Genomic DNA, 17,419 nt, shown 5'->3' with positions numbered 1-17,419 from the left:
CTTGCCTTCACTTCTTTGGGCAGTGGTGCTCCACTCCATTTAGGAACGGTGCTCCCCAATTTAGTTCTTTCCCTGAAACTCCAAATCACACTGCCACTCCCTTGGCTCCTCCTCTCCCCCCAGGGGTGGCCAGGGAGAACTGGAGGCACAATAAGGGTTGAAATAAGACCCATTTAGTAGAAACAGCAATGAGACAAGGAAACAGTAACAGCAACAATATTAATAACAAAAGTGTACAAAAGGGAAGGTGATTCACATGCAAAACGCTCATTGCAGAGCCTGATAGATGTGACCACAGCACCCCACACCGACCTGCCCTGACTGGAAGCCACTCCCTTCTTCTCAAAAACCAAAGAATCCCCTCTCCCTGTCCCCAGCAACATAGCGAGGTGGTACTGAGTGGCATCTCAGTCTTGGCCATGCCCCCTCAGCCATGTGGAGCCAGCAAGAGCTTTCTCAGCTGGCACCTATTGTCACCAAAAATGACCCCTGTCCTTGGCCGAAACCAGGACATTCTCCACCCCTTATTCTCCACCAGCTCTGTCATGCCCAGCTCCCACACTTCCCAACTACATACACACATATATAAATACATACAAGCACAGGCATCATTTCCACAGTCAGTGGCTGTCCCTCCGAGGTGTCTGTAGAGTTCATTTAGTCCATAACTGCATCCTACCCCTCCCAGACGTCTTCCAGGGCAGCAGCAGAGTTGCTGTGCTGTTGGCTGATTGCTGCAGCAGGAGATCACGACTGGTGTAGCTGGAGCAGTCCTTACTCACTGTCCACGGTCCTTATGGCATACAGTGGGATTGTCATTCAGCAACCAACATCAGAGATGTAGAGCCCAGTCTTTGGGTGCACCAAAGGGAAACGTTCCAAAATCAAGAGTGAAATTCTGTCTCCCCTACTACAACTCACACAACTCTGGATTAAAATTCTGTAGCGGTCCCTTGGCTGAAACAAAGCCATCTCTGCCCCAGACCATGCTGATCTCCAACACGCACTCCAAAGCAGGAGGTGGCAGACTCCCCTGCCAGATCCCAAATTCCTGCTCTTTGGGTCCCTCTACCCCAGCTGCAATGCCAATGGCTGTGGCAGAACAGCTGCTCAGTCTGGCTGAGCCGTGAGCTCAGCTCCAACAACTGGCACAGCAGGAGAGCTGTTGAAGCTCCTCAGGTCTGGAGGAAGTTGCTGACACAACTTACTCAGAAATAAGGGAGTCAGCAAGAAAACACCAACAACTAACACTGCTCAAAACTGTCTTGTAAAATCATCACAGTGGGTGTATTTATTCCCACTCCCCTCAAACGGAACAGGCCAATCCCTGAGCACTGAAGGCTGGGAAATAAGATTTTAAGGGTGCCTAAGCCCCACTGAGCATCTCACTGGCATTAGTCTGAGAGGGTGCTTCACGCAGCACAACTTCTGCACTACCTTCACACAGAGCAGGTGTCATGCTCAACATCTCTGTGGATGTGCTGCCCAGCTTTCACAAGCAGTGACACCAACTCTGCTAGGAGTTGAGTATCAGTTGGCAAAGCCCTCAAGACCTGTCAAGAGGATCCCACAGGGTACACAAATGAGGGAAAAAAATTAAGAAAAAAAAAAAATTAAGAATTAACCACAGAGGTGAGGAATGTATCAAGTAACAGTCACAGGTTCCTGATGCCAAGATTCTGGTTCAATGCCCCCTCCCCTTCTCAAAAACACAGCTCGCACACTTCCAATTTTGGTTTAGGGTTGTTTCGCATTTTTGGTTTTTTTTAATAAAAGAAGGCTTTCAGATAACTAATCACTACTGTGCTGTTTGTGCAGGACAAACAAACTTTAAATACTAAAATGCACAAGTCAAAACAAGCGGTTTCAAACTGCTCAGCAGTGCAGACTCAAGCACTTATTTGCAATGGCTTTACTCTTTGTACAATCAGATCTATATGTAGCAATGACTGTATATAAAGAATATAGTACATACTATTGTTTTCATTGTCAATTTACAAGAGAAAAAAAAATAAATATTTTCCGTTCTTATTATACATTAACACTTCAGTAGAAAGTTACAGCTGTTGTGTTGGCATGACCTGCAACGTCAGGAGGAGAAAGGACATGCATACTTATCTATTAAGAACTCTAAACTATGACTTTGTAATAAATTACAGAGGATAGATACCAGCCAACAGAATACTGATTATCTGAATTCAGTACACTTGTGATTCTTGCTCTATGGTAAAAGCCAAAAATCTTGCAAAATACAAAAGCCAGTGACTTGCATTATGTAAGTAAGACAAACCACATATGGTGTAGCCTCTTCTCCAAATGTTTGTGAATAACAGGCTTGTGGTTTCTCAGGCAAAGGAGACTAAGTTGTTGAGTTGGTCCTTGCACCCTTCACACATAACTAGCACCATAAAGATGCAAGGACCTCAGCAAACACCTAAATTTCATGCTTAATAGATAAAGCATGCATTTTGTAGAGTTTGTGCAGGGTACATACTCTGTTCATTAAGGTTACTGTGCAAAAAAGATTCTCGACCACTGAAGATACTCCTGTAATTCTGTGAAGATTATTAGCAACATTTTTAAAGTTTAGCAGGCCTGTGTGCAATTAATGAAAAACCTGTACTCGTGGTTCCCCCTTGACTGCTGTACACAGGCACTGTACCACTGAACTGAGAGCTGAGGAAACAAAGGCAGCAACCTGAATATTCAATGAAGTGGGGAAAAATGAGCTGCAGTTCACTAAAAAATAAATAAATACTTTAAAATGGCACAAAGCTTTGTATACAGATGGATCTACCAGTGCAAATACATATACATGAGGTACCAATTCGTTCAGATGTTTTTATAGGCCAGATCTATTTATATGTATCTTAAAATCACTCTCTTAATTTCCTGCTGTCAGACAAATGCTACAGCTTGTCAGCCTGTAAGTAAAATCCAAGTTAAAACAAATTTTCAGCATATTCAATATCAGATTGTTGTAATTTCTCTACAGTTTAGTTTCTGAGCTTTCACTACTGAGACTGCTTAATTAATTTTTGTCTTTTAAAAGCACTAGTGATACTTTTCTTTTTCAAGATTTGAGGGAAAAGTTAAAACTGTATATGTAAATTGGAACAATAACTGTAACTGGCTGAATATTTTAACATTGTTTGAAATTTTACTAAGTACTGTTAGGAAGGAGGAACACAGTTATTGCTATTTGAAGACTTAAAATTAAAACAAACCAACCTGAAAGCATAGACAGAACTATTCCAATGGTGAAAATTCCATAGATACAAAACAGCATTCTGCCTAAAATTAGTCCTTTTGCATCTGAACACTCTTCAAGTTATCTACAGCTTTCTCTTCCAGGTAACTATGATGGCATTTACATGGAGCTATGGATTTGAAGTGGCTAACTGAAGGACACACACAGCTTTTCAACTCCGGCAGTTCTTTCTTGAGACGTTCCAGCTGCTCCACCTGGAATATATTTGGTTGTTCAGGATTTGAGTCGTATATCCTGAATAAATGAGAAAAGAAAAAACACCGATCAGTATAAACTAGCAGTTCACAGAAATGTACACCAGATGAAGCACCTGGGTTTTTTTCTGTAACACAGTCAAATTAGGTCCCAAAGACAGTTTGTTTAAGTACCTTAAGTTTTGGTGCTCATCTTGCAACATAAAACGGTATTCCCTTTACACAGACTAGTTAGTATTTCATTGGATATACTAAAAACCTACTGGCATATACTCACTTGGTCTCCTGACAAATGTGATTTTGCAGGTGGCACAAAGCAGTGAAATAAGAGAGTGTTCCAGGCTTCAAAGCTCAAAGCATAAGAAATTTCAGAGCCCTGAGGTTATTTGAACAGACTGCGGTGTGCTGCTTGTACATAATACTGCATGGAGTGTATACTTACTGTTTCAAGAAGTATTTCACCTCCCCCCATTCAGAACTTTTTCTTTTTTAAATTACCATAATTACCACAATATTAAGTGAAGAGTGAAAAACAGAAAGTCTGACCTCTCTCCGCACCTAATGCCAATTAACCACCCTCACTATTTTAAACAGTCTATCCTCTTTCTTATTTTCACACACACAAACAAAGCTGCAGGATTTGAAATGTCAGCATCATAGCAGACTGTCCAAATCCAAACCACATTTGGACAGTGTAAGCACTGAGCACAACTCAAACACTATTCTGGTGTAATTCATTATAAAGCAAAAGGATTGGTGCTCCTGTAACCTAATTTTGGTACAACACCTATTGTGACAAGGATATGTCCTGACTTCCCAAGATTCATTTCTAATATCAGCATGTTTATATCCAAAATTTTAATCCTGGTATCCAGTTGCTCTCACTTTTAGCTGTTGCAGGTTTATCTCCTTCAAATGAAAACTTCTGCAAAAAAGTACCATTGTTTCCACCTTAGTCTTTTAAGAATGCTCATGCTTCATTTATGATTCTGTCAAGAAAAGTAGTCTGGTTTTATTTCATCATCCTTTACCTCTCACACATTTTCAAAATATGCCCAAAAGGAACCAACACCACAATCAAAACAATGTAGTGCTGATGTGAGAGTGGCAAGGTGCCCTTTTACCCTGACAAGCCAACTTGTGAACTGCTGGCAACTCCAAGACACCAAAAACAACATGCAGCTCAAAGACTGGTACAATAACAGGATTCAAGAAAGGAAACACTTCCACAGGAAATACTGATATGGATCACAGTAAGATTGAGGACAGTTTCTGTGAAGAAACTCCTAGAAGTGAGATAGATGCTATCCAGTTTGATGAAATTCAAACAGAAGGCATAGCATTTAAATTACTTGCACAGCTCTTATAATCCAATACAGGCCTAAGATATGACCCAAATTTGCCTAATAAAAGCTTTCTGCAAAATAAAAGCTCTACCTGCCTTCCTTCCTCCCTGTGCTTTCTTCAGCTGAGACGTTATGAATTTCCTTGTGAATTCCAGACAAAACACTGACAGTTGGAAGGCAGTTTTCTATATAAAAAGCACTTTAGGAACTAAGAACCTGAAGTCCTTCCCATCAGTTAGACACTTGAATAGCAAAGGCATGGTTCTTCTAAGCCCCTTGTTCCTAGAACATGTCTAAGCACGTTGCTAAGCAGCTTCTGGCAAGTATTTTATTAGTTCTTTACTACAACAAGTATAAATTCTGTAATTCCTGCTTCATTCTAAATTCTTTTCAGTTGATATTCTGGATGAATTCAACGCTCCAAGCTCCTTTCAAACTGTCCACTAGAGCCAGTTCACTCCAATGTGTGTACAGAGTTTCTTTTAAACCAAAGGCAGAGAAAGACAACTCAAAGCACAGCCACACTTGTACTTCAGAATTTCTTGACCCTATGTTTTGTTTGGGTCCACAAAAATACACCACCAGTTTGCAGAAACAGAGGCTCCAGGACTTCTCTAATTATTTCCAACATCACTATAAAGAATAAACTCTTATTTTCCCATATTTCATTCTTCAACAGGACAATTATTTTTAAGTAACTGTGCAAAGTTTTTCCATCTAACCTCCTATTAATAAGCAAGCCCTGCAGAAGACTGAAGTCCTTCAAACATTACTTTTTTAAGTAAGCACCTTCTACAAAAGGCCTGCAGGACTTTGCAGGGCTATGCAGGGGGTGTAACACTGATATGTTTGGCTCCTGTCAGGTGTTCTCCAACCTTTGAAAACACATACAAGACAAGAGGCACCAGCACTAAAATACTGTTTTCATGCTCAAAGGATTTTCTCAAGCTTTTGATTAAAGCTTTTCACTTTTCTTTAGATCTCAAGGAAAAGTTGAATTCACAAAGCAGGGAAGCCTTAGACTGTCATTGCATAACATCTTAATTCAATCACTAAGTAGATAACAAATCAACTAATACTACACTTCCTACACATATCCATGCTGTTATTTAAGTAACATGCAGCTTCAGGCAAACAGGGCAGCCCAGATTTCAGCAGTCTTCTGCTTTTGAGAAGTGTTTAAAATGCTTTTGCCTTGACTGCCAGCTAAATTTGTGTAAATGTTGGGAAGTTACTAATACCAAACAAGCACAGCTTTGGCCTGCAAATGCAACATGCAGCCTAAGGAACTGTAGTGTTTGGACAAAGCTCTCATGGAAAAGCTCTCAGCATCCATATTTGAGAAATACTGACTTAGTATTTTTATGCAGTTCTGTGGATTATTCAACAAACAAAATTCAGATCATGTAAAGTGAATGAGAAAAGATGATGCAAGTGTAAGCTAGCACCCAATCCCTCTCCACATTGGTATTTAATATACAGCCAGCAGGTGTAAAAACACAAGGCTGCATTGTTCTTACTGAGTTAAGGATATTCAAATACAGAAACATTTCCTGGACTGTTTACAAAGCCTATCCAGGAGAAAAATACCAGATAAATCACCTCAGAAATCCCACTTTAAAATTCAGCATTTTCACCAAGCCAGAGGATTTCACTACAATAGGTTGAAGCTTCTTCTCTAATTAAAATCTAAACATCAGACTAATAAAGCATTTTAAGGATGAGATTTCTGTGCAGACAGAAGATACCCAGTCATGCACATAAAGTACTTTTCTGTGCAAGGGCCCAAATAAAAGCCTGAAGGCAGACATGGCACCTTTCTGTAGAGGTTGCCCTTTTAATACAAGTAATTTGGTTAAACACTGAGATGAATGGTAGTTAACAGCAAAGTATCATCCCAGCAACTGCACCAGAACATCTGTTCAGATTAATGACTTTGGGTGTGTGTAATAATCTGCAGCCCAAGTGGAGAAAGGCCTGGATGGGGGGCAGGGAATGCATTTGTGTTCTTTCCTCTGCCCCAGTGGGATCAGCCTTTTATAATATTGTTGGCATTTGTAAGCTTCCCAGATTTAGTCTTGCAGTTTTTCTCCATGCAAAGCAAAGCCAGACCCCCTACCTGCATTTTTTTTTGCCCAGTGCTTGGTATCCCCAACTTTTGGTACTCAGGACACAGTTTTTCTGCCATCTTCACAACTGGCTACAGTGTTTTGGTCAATTCTACATGGATGATTAAGTTTGGAGAAAACAGCTTACAGAAATAATCTCTATGCACACAGTTCATAATCTCAGATATAACTACTGCACACAGTAACTCAGGGCCACATACAAGCAACCTAAAATTCAACAGAATTCCTCTATTCACTTCCTAAATGATTCAGATAATTAGCACTTGAGATGGTGTAAGCAAAGGTCTAGTAAACAGCAACAAAACCCACCATATTAGATAAATATCTGGACTTGGCAATAAATCCAGAGAACAAAAATTCTGCAGAAACCACGGAAGAGGCACCATCTTAAATCCACCCTGGAAATATTCTGGAATTTGAAGACACAATGATAGCATGAACTGGCTTTACACTAAAACAGATTACTGCAGTCCCTACTTATTTCTAGGCCTTGGAACAGTCATGTGCATCTCTCTCTCGTGCTGCTCTTTAAATTTAATTTTAAATTTATTTATTTCTAAACTTCAAATAGCACAGAATATGGATGCTGAAACCATACCTATTTAAACTCTTAATAATATTTAAACTCTTCAAGTCTCAAATGATCTGAAAAGCTGCCTCTTTACCCAGCAGCTCCAACTGAGTGGGAACAGTTGCTGCCAGGTTTTATATTCCCACATTCTGGACTTGCAGGTACCACCTGCATTTCAAAATGTCCACCTTGAGACATATGATGCCACCTTCAGAAGGTGTCATATTCCTTCAAGACCTGTATTAAGACTGAATTTAATTTTATTCAGACAATTAGGAAATCCTGAGAAATAATTAAGAATTGCAAAGGGACGTTCCATTATTTGTTTTGGCCCACAGAAAAATACACAAAGGAAATGACATTTAGAAATTACACTTAACAAGCCTGAAGTAACAGCTTTGGAGTTAATGCTAATTTGGGGGTTCCTCTCCAAAAAATGGGAAGATGCTGAAATGGAAGTGATAGAGGAGGCAGGCAGCGAGAGGAGAGATGAACACTATGAAGAATCCAGATGATCTCAACAGTGCAGGAAGGTTAAGCATTTTTTGTTTAGTTAAATCCACAAGGGAATTCAGCCTTCCCTTGGCTTTTGATAACCAATTGGCTGGTTATTAAAAGGTGACATAAAAGGTGTTCTATTATCCCACCACAACTAAAATCACACCAAACAGTACAAAAGGACACATGAGGTGACATGTAGCTGACTTGCAGCCTTGACATAAACACCACAACATCTAAGAAGTGTTGAGTATCTAAAGCAATAAAAGCAAAATGAAGTCAGAAATTAGGCTGCTTTGCTGTTTTACCACAGAAGTGATTATCTGTTGCACAAGAAGTAATTAACAACTCTGGAAGGCTGGATTAGTAGCCATGAGATGAACAGACATTTTAAGAACACTTTATGCAGCAGTATTTGATTAAAACACCCCACCAGTAATGTATCACTGTAACTTATGCATACCATAGAGTAAAATTCCATTACCCTGTGATTGCATACTACATAGTTAGAGGATTGTTTCACCTGCATTCTAGCCCAGAGGCATTTCTCATCAGCTGAAGGCAGCCCCAATCCTGAGCTGTAGCAGAGGTACAGCACACAGCACTGCTGTAGCAGGAAAGAGGACTTACGTGCCAATGTCCTCATTCTGAAGCTGATCCCCGCTGTAAAAATCTAGTAATTCTTTTTGTACTGCCAGTGAATAGGAGACATTCTGTACAGCACAAGAAGTGAGACCTCTGGAAAACCAGGGAAGCAATGGGCCCACCACTCTGAAAGGACTCTCAGCAGTCAACAACAGATTGAAGAGAGTTAACTGTTTTTTCAAACGGAGAGCCTAGAGCTCAAAGAGTAAACATATTTGATCTCCTGCCCCTAGATATGGTTAAATTGACCCTCAGTTTTCACTTTACAAAACAGAGCCTTTGACAATTATTGATCCCCCTTCCTTTGTTTTTTTGGTTTGGGGTTTTTTTTTCAGGTAAAACACTATACAAAGCAATACTCTTGCTAAAGCAGAAGGTTTGAAAGCTTTCTATAATTTGAAACTTCTGTTACACTTAATGCTTTCCCAATTACAAATTCTTTCTTATCGATCAGAAATTCTGATTTAAATTCAGCTTCTCAAATTAAACTTCATTTCATAATGATGAATTTCACATCTTCAAAGATAAAAGAGCTAAAACTTCGGGGTTTTGTAAACAACCAAATAACACAACAACACTTCTGTTCAAATATTTAACACAGTATTCTGATGTCTGTACCTGAATTTTTGTATGTAACAGCTACTTTCTGAAGTGACTGATGTGGCAGCTTGCCCTCGAGTCACTCCAAACTAATTTTATTAGGAAAAATGGCAAATTCACAGCTTTGAAACACAACAGAATGTTGGCAACAGTTAAGTTAAAATCATTCGTTTAAGCTGTCTTAGCCATTTCCACAACTTAATGTAGAATGCTGAAACTTTCAGTCAAACAATTAAATAACATTTTCCTCACTGTATCACATACATAACTTAAAAATTACTATCATGAATATTAGTAGCACCTTAAACGTGTATGCCATGCACTAGTTCTTTAAAGGATCAAATTACATTTATGTCAGTCTCAGGAAAAACAAAAGTTACTGTGCTTCATTTATACAGCTGAAAGAGTGGGAATTGGTGTTATACTTGCTCTTGATCTGGGTTTATGGGCTTCTTGTACTTTCTGTACCCAGTCAACCAAGAAGCAATGTGAAATTTCACCAGAATCAAGATACAACAGTTTCTAAGCTTGATGAGGGTGGTGATTATGATTATTATTTTAAAAAGCCACAACTAAGTACCTGTCATATATTAGCCCATGAACACCATATTCTCTCAACTTCTTCCTGTTATCTGGGTCATTTGCATCATCACCCCATGAAAAAATAACCAGGCCTTTGGATATGGCCCGTTGAATAAACGCTGGATTCCTCAGCAGATCTTCAGAGTGCACGTTAATTCCCTGAAATACAACAGACTTCAATTAAAACCCACATTTGTGAAACACATCAGCTTTTTTAATCTTTTGACACTGGCAGCTCCTTACCATGTCATCCACAGTACTAAAAATTTATTTAATACAATTAGAGAGTTTATTTATAGTGCTATTTTTTAAACACTGTATTAAAAAAACATGTGAAACAACGGTCATTATTTTGGCAGTTACCCAATATTAGTGTATTTATTTTATGAGGTTAGCTGTAATTTAATGTATTAGTGTCAAAATGATAGATTGAAAACAAGCAGTAATAATTTAGTTTGATTTTAACTTGTCAGCTTACCAGCAAGTTTTCAAACTGTGCAAAGTTAATGGCAATCGGAGTTGTGCGAGATCTGAGATCCATAAGCTCTGGGTAGAGTTTGGACTCCCCTTGGGTGAGAAATAACACAGGATACTTGTTTTGCTTATGCCGGATCCTACCAAGATAAAAGCCCACAAGTAGCAAATGAAAAAAATAAAAGTGAAAAAACAAAAAGCAGGGAACTTTGATCTCACTGTTTCGAGGGGAACTCCACTCTTTCCTGCATGTTCTTCTAGCTCCTAGCTGGTGCAAGGAGATGGTCCCACAGTTTAGCATCAAACTGTGTGACAAACTGCTCAACTGATTCCTTTTGCCACTACTGGAGATTAACACACGGGTCAAGGGAAGCTAGACTTCATGTTGAACTCAGCCCCACATCCTCAAAAAGTTTACATAAAATCCCTGAAGGCCATTTAATTCTGTGATTTTCTTTTTAAATGGACATTAGATTCATGATCATCATGAAGATCCATGATAAGAATTTCTAAACATGGTTAATATACAGCCCCTAACCTTATTGATGTATTTTTCAAGTTGGATACTCTAACAAGATGATTTGGTTCCTAAGTTAGGCTTGCACACCCCTCAAGTATGACTGAAAAAGACTTTGGGATACCAGAAGAAACCATGACCTTTTTTGTTGTGCTAAGAAAGAGTAAAGCATCGAGGAAGACACTTGACAAAAATATCCACTATGACTTTATTCTCCAATTTTATTTTTGGCTCATTTCAGATGGCAAAGTGGTCTCATTTCAGTTCCCAACTATTCTGGCACCTTAAGTACATGTTCTAAGCAAAACACCTGTTATTTATTTCCTGTGTGTATTCTTACGTACAAAGTAAATTTTACCAAATAAAAATAAATGTTAAAAACAAAGGACATTATTTCTCTCTTCTTAACTTACATTGTACAAATATCTGCATGAAAAGAAGAAAACACAATTCTTCTTCCTCCAGCATTCATCAAAACAGTTTTCAGAATAATATCTAGAAAAAGGTTCATGTCAAAGTAAGTTGACAAGTTGCCATCCCATTGTCCATCCTAGAAAAAGAAAGCACAAGTTGGAGTCACTTAAATTAATGCTTATTAAAATTATTTTAACCAGCAATGGTCTCTCATTCAACCTGAGCAAAGTGAGAATTCAGCTGGCCAGCGTGAATGCAGAAGTCAGTCCTTCAGTCTGCTGAGTGCTGGTTACAGCTCTCCAGGACTGACAGCCTGGGAGGTGCAGCTGAATTCTCACAGCAGTAAGATTCACTGAAAAATTCCCTGTCTCCCCATCACAAGGAATGCACTCTAGGAAGCCTATTCTAATTTCAAAAACACAAAGAAATTCCCCAAAGACCAACAATTATAGCAGCTACTCTCTGTTGTTATTTCTAGCACACGGACTTCTGCCTACCACTCTCCTGAGCTTCCTTCCCCCACTCCAGGCTTCCAATCCCAGCCTTTACAACCATTTCCCTCTGGACTGAGTGCTGCACAGTCCAGCTGAGTCTGCAATCCTGCTGACTAGAAGCAAACAGCAGCTTGCATTACTGCACCTTGTTGTAGCTGCTCCTGCACTGGGCCAGGAGAGGCTGAATTTCTTGGCACTTTCCTGCCTGCCCTGTTGTGATCTGTTGACTTCAAAAAGTCTCCTACCAAAAGCAGTCTGAGCTGCATTATGAACTCAGTCCTATAAATACTTTCTCATCATTTTAAGAATAAGTTTGTTCATTCGTTGGAGTGGTGCCCACTGGGTTTTAAAACCCCCAGTTTTAAAAATAATGCATTATAAAAAAAAAAGGCACATAAACCTTCAAAAATGATGCCTTTGCAGCTCATAAATTGTCACATCAAATCACAAGCTTCAGCCATGAGAATGTAAATCACATGTATGTTTACTTACCCTTTGCTGGGAGATCCATTTTATTTCTATGTTGAACCCAACATCTTTAGAAACAGACTCCAGCACCTGAAAAAAACTTCATTATGAAGAGACCCCACAGCAAAGGAGGACAACAAAGCACTATGAAGGTAATCATTGGGAGAATTGGAATTAAATGCTAATGGTGTCTAACAGTAGAATTAAAAACCCTAGGTTTTTAACATTTTATACAACACACATACACACCCTTTTCTACTCCAATCTAAACTTGATGAATACATAAAAATGGATAAAATCTTAAGGACAAGATCTCGGCAAGGTACAAATGAGAATCAATTCACATAAACACATGTAAGAAATGCCCCATTTGTACTCCTACAGAAAAAATGGTCCTCCTCCTCTTTCGAGAAAGTTCTTTTGAATGCAAAAAGCATCTTAAGTATTAAATCCAGGAGCTTGCCATTACAATGATACAGAGGTTCTTTCATGTGAAATTCTTTACAAAAATTATTTGCAAGGTGGTTTCAAAAGGTGGAGCTAACACAAGCAGTCCTCAGTGGGAACACACTGGAAATTTACTCAGCATTTCTCAGTGTCTGGCTCTGAGAGATGGACAAGACTCTGTGAGGAGCTGCCAAAGGCCAGGTGTGGTTTCTTTCAAAATCAGAAACAACTGTCAATGCATTAACAGGCAATGCCCACATGTTAACCAGCTATAAAACTGAGTGCACCCTGAGCTATACTGCTTGGGCTCGTGAATTCAGAAGCTTGAAACACACACAAACTATTACTTGTAAGCACTGAAAAGCCTCCAGTGTCCAAAAATAAAGCCTCTATTCTCAGCTCCAGCACTGACACCAGAGGCCCAAACCCAAAAATCAATATCCCTTGCTACATGTGCACAGCTGCAAGTAAAACACATGCGTTCATGTTCCACAATCATCTTGCTCCATATTCACTACTTACTCTTTGCAGAGAAGGAAATGGCTGTGTCTCACAAGCAGAGTTCTCTTCCTCTTTAAAAGATGCTGGAAAGAAATATAAAATATTGAATTAAAACAAACAGAAGCATAATCCCAGTAATGCCAGCAAGAAAAGACTGGCTCCAAATTATAAGTGAACGATGAAACCAGGTCTCCCTTTGGATTACCTCCACCTTTCCCTCTAACACTGACATACTCCAACGATGGTGTTGGCAATGCCTGTTTTGGAATTTAAAAACTTGCCACAATATAGATCAGAATGACTTCTCCCATCCCTTACCACTTCACTCATTGAATCACATCCAGAAGAAGCCTTGCCTATCAAGGCTTATTTATTTTATTTTTTTAGATTTTATCTTTTCCTATACAGGTAAGATGTGTGAGATAATTTGCTTTCCCTACAAAGGGAATAATTGAGGCCAAAAATTTACAGCACTGATGAGACACTCTATACAGCAGTTACCAAAGTTTTTGTCAGCAGTTCTCAAGAGCTGAAGGTACAGTTAGAGAAGCATAAGGTGGAAACATTAGTGGCAATTTTGTTATGATTATTCAGAAATATATATTGATCTATACATTTGCCTTCTACCCCTGCCCCTGCTGCCCAAGGGAGTAACTTCTGTTCAGGTATTTCCTTCCCAGTAAAGAACTCTACAGTATGCACAAAATTACCTACATAAGCATTTAGAAATGTTCAGGACAAACATGATTAGAACAAGCAACTGCAACCACAGGATTTATATAATTACATGGTAGCACACCAATACCAAGACTCTTCCAAACCAGTACATACCATTGTGATCTTTTACTTTCAGGGCCGTCACGTGAGCCAGCTGAAGAGCACAAGAGCAACATTAACACTCTACCCATACAGATCCTCCTACATGTAAAACGTAACTAATTTGAAGTTTAAAAGTCCATTATAGACAAAGTTATAGTCACTTATTAAAGAATAAAGGACATATCAGTACATGTCACAATTTTCTTTCAAACTTTGTTTTAAAGATTTCAAGGGAAGCTCAAAAGCAAACTGAAAATATTCTTACTGAAAATTCAGAAATCATGTTAAGAGTAAACCCACACATACTATAATTCAACATCAAGATGTGAAAAAGTCTGAACACTAATCCCTCCTCTGTGGTTCAATCCAATGCAGAGGGCTGACCTGTTTTATATTAGTCACACATACTGAGCTAGAATCAGGCCTGGTCAACTCCCTTGCTCCATTCACATTCTCTCTCTACAAAAAGGAGTGGACCAAGTAATTATAAATAAAAAGAATCATGTGGCTCTTGGACTAGCCAGATGCTTTCCCTGACTGAGAACAGGTATCTCAGCGGGGTCTTCAGTAGCCTAGTCATTCCCTGACTTTCTTTTAATGTAGGCAGGGCACTTCTGTTTGGAAGGTAGAGCAGTTCAACACAGCCCCTTTACATTTGAAAATTAGATACCATATTTCCAGAGGATAAAAGTAATGAAATTTATCCAAGTTGTAACAATGGTGCAAAAGTATTTCTCTTGGAATTAACTAACTGTTCTGTTTGTACAATTTTTAAACTGTACTCTCCCAAACTATCTATACCTACTCCCAAAACCTCTAAGCTTCATACACCATTTGAAATTCTACACACAGTATATTGTACTAGCCAAGGTAACAATACCTTTAATAACTGCAGCTGATCAAATGTGAGTTCTTTGACTGCAATCTCAAACAGTTCCAAAGGCTCTGTGTCCAGTTTCTTTGAAGAGAACCAACACACAATTAAGCATCACCGAAAACAATAAAAAACCTTACACACTTTTTATATAGTAGCATTAAAGGCAACTAATGTTTCCTATTTTATTGATAAAGATACAAGTGATATCTTATGATTAAGATGATCAGTTTTCAAGAGAACACAGGCACTTAAAAGCATAAAACAGATGTCAATTTGAAAAAAAACACTGTTTGGTCTTTCATGCAAGTCAGAGGCTTTAAAGTTCTTTCTTCTCAAAAGGTTAGCAAAATTATTCTGTAAAAACTTGATTGGGTAATGTATTCAGGAAAGATGTTTGCAAGTAAAGAAATGCAGTAAAAAATAGTCCAAGGCAGTTCAGTTTACTGCTGTTTATCCAATGTCTCAAACTAAAAAAAAAAAAGATAAATGTCCTGGGGTAAAACTGAGACACACATACACACACCCCACTCCCAAAATAAAGATCTGGTGTCAAAAAAATTCTGTCCATTTCTCACTTTCCCTCTTCACTAAGAAATTTTTACTGAGCAAGACAATACTGAGTGAAGACATACTGAACAGTCATTCCCCTCAGTCAAAGTTCCATTTCCACAACTGTTCAAAACCAAGCTTCTTATAAAGTGCAATACTGCAATGGGTGTGGGAGTCTGAAGACACAAAACTCAGTGCCAAGAAGACAGAGCAGTGTGCTCTGCAATCTCTCTCTGGATTCACTGCCAGAACTAGGAGGGAAGATAACAGAACAGGACAGAATGCAAACATTCAAGCCTGAATCTAAGACAGTCCCATTGGCCCTACTGAATATAGTGGAGTTGTCTTGTTTTTCCCTTCCAAATCTTAAATGAGACAGAAGCTAAATAATAAGCACAATGTAGGCTTGAAGAGTGCCAAATCACACATCTGAAATGCTGTTGCTACAACATCAAAAGGAAAAACTCAGCTTCCCTGCTCTATGCACAAAGTAATGCTGCATATTTATTCCCATTCCATCCCTTGAGTCCCCAGAATTATTTCTATGAGAGTTTGACGTTTTAAGTTTCTAGAATGGTCATATTTATAAATAAAATACAGATCTCATCTTCCTTACCTTTTTCATGGCCATGCAACACGTGAGATCATGGTATACTATAGGCACATGATCTTTAGAAAGATGTACATCAAATTCCACATATGCTGCTCCCTGCAGGAAATTGAAAAACACACAGAACAAAACAAAAGCCCATGAATTACTTATGCACAAGGACTAGAGAACTGCATGCAAGTATTGTCAAGCATTCACAGGTCCTAGACATCAAGCAGAAGTTGAATACAACTGGCTGTTACCAGTTAAATCATGGTCAGCAATGGATTGATTATCAATGATGAAAGAATTACATGGCAAATTATCTTAATGACCATAATACAGCTCATATATATATATGTGTATGTGTGTGTCTATCTTGTTTCATCTTGTAAACCCTCTAGTAAGACTCAAGTCTTATAAACCTGATTACAGAGAAAGACTAAGATGATATTTTTAGATACAGATGTTTTAAACATAGATGCCTTTGAGGCATCTTCCTCCCTCCTCCCCACCACCACAACAAGAGACAAGTGATGGCTCCATACTGCCAAGGCTTTAGGGAGCTATTCCATATAGGAACAAAATTCTGGAGTCACTAGTGAGTAACACAGTAAGAGCAAGAACAGAAATAGCTGCATCCAGTATTCTCCTGCCCTTTTCAGCTGTATGTGCTTTTCTGTTAGGCTTTTAAAAAGGAAGAAAGAGCCAAAAGCTCTAAGCACAGTCTTTTGGAAAAGAGGGAGGGCCAGAAGGAAAGAGAAACACACAGTAACAGGTTTGGGTTTTTTTACTTATACTGACTGTCTGCAAATAATTCCTTTGAAGGCCTCCAAGAATACCATTCATCAAATTATCACCCTGACACACACTTTTTCAATCAGCACAAAAAGAAAAGAGGACATGGGTTTTTTTCAGCCCTTTTCTCAGCAGAAATATTTTCAGAGTGGTGGTTTTCAGCCTTTTCAATCTGCAAATAGATAAAAGCACCTGTCTGGTGATGCTGCTGCTGACTTCACAGCAAATTTCTGCCTCAATGCATATTTCTTGTGAGCATTTTAAAAGCTTTCTCTAAACCTGTAGTGTCCACTCAGGGATTAAGAACTACTGTTCAAAACAGTAATTTAGTAGCTACGGTTTTTTTCAGTGATCAAGATTACTGCAAGGAATAAAAGTGACCACCTCCATCACAGAATTTAGGCACACGGAGCTATTATCTCCCAAACTGGAAGTTCTGTCAGGATTCCAAGTCTTCACTGCAGCAAGCACCAAAACAAGGATTGGTTTATTCTACAAGCTCAGCTCCCAAGTCACATTTTCAGAGAGCAAGTTTCAGTACACAGCAGTCCCTGAGCACGACCTTTCCACCTGAGAGGATTAGGACAGACTCTAGCAGTGCCAAAATTTTATTCATTTGTTCAAACTGTCTGTACA

At 38.9% G+C, this 17,419-nt stretch overlaps 1 protein-coding gene across 7 annotated transcripts in view; it reads right to left on the bottom strand.

Moving 5' to 3' along the window:
• Nucleotides 1–1,730: 1,730 nt before the first annotated feature.
• The window catches only part of GPCPD1 (glycerophosphocholine phosphodiesterase 1), a 43,556-nt gene continuing 27,867 nt past the window's right edge, over nt 1,731–17,419 (bottom strand). For 6 of the 7 annotated variants that reach the window (XM_069009138.1, XM_069009140.1, XM_069009141.1 and 3 more), the window contains 9 exons: nt 16,013–16,105; nt 14,851–14,928; nt 13,983–14,022; nt 13,173–13,234; nt 12,228–12,293; nt 11,241–11,377; nt 10,315–10,450; nt 9,835–9,995; nt 1,731–3,505 (listed from right to left, as the gene is read on the bottom strand). In XM_069009138.1, coding sequence (XP_068865239.1) covers nt 3,301–3,505; nt 9,835–9,995; nt 10,315–10,450; nt 11,241–11,377; nt 12,228–12,293; nt 13,173–13,234; nt 13,983–14,022; nt 14,851–14,928; nt 16,013–16,105 — 978 coding nt within the window. In that variant the 3' untranslated portion in view covers nt 1,731–3,300. Of the gene's footprint in view, nt 3,506–6,930; nt 7,032–9,834; nt 9,996–10,314; nt 10,451–11,240; nt 11,378–12,227; nt 12,294–13,172; nt 13,235–13,982; nt 14,023–14,850; nt 14,929–16,012; nt 16,106–17,419 lie in introns of all 7 variants that reach the window. The other variant, XM_069009144.1, reaches the window with a different exon arrangement.

The sequence above is a fragment of the Aphelocoma coerulescens genome, chromosome 3, assembly GCF_041296385.1.
Source record: "Aphelocoma coerulescens isolate FSJ_1873_10779 chromosome 3, UR_Acoe_1.0, whole genome shotgun sequence".
NCBI classification, from domain to species: domain Eukaryota; kingdom Metazoa; phylum Chordata; class Aves; order Passeriformes; family Corvidae; genus Aphelocoma; species Aphelocoma coerulescens.
This window is presented reverse-complemented; position numbering and strand designations above follow the sequence as displayed.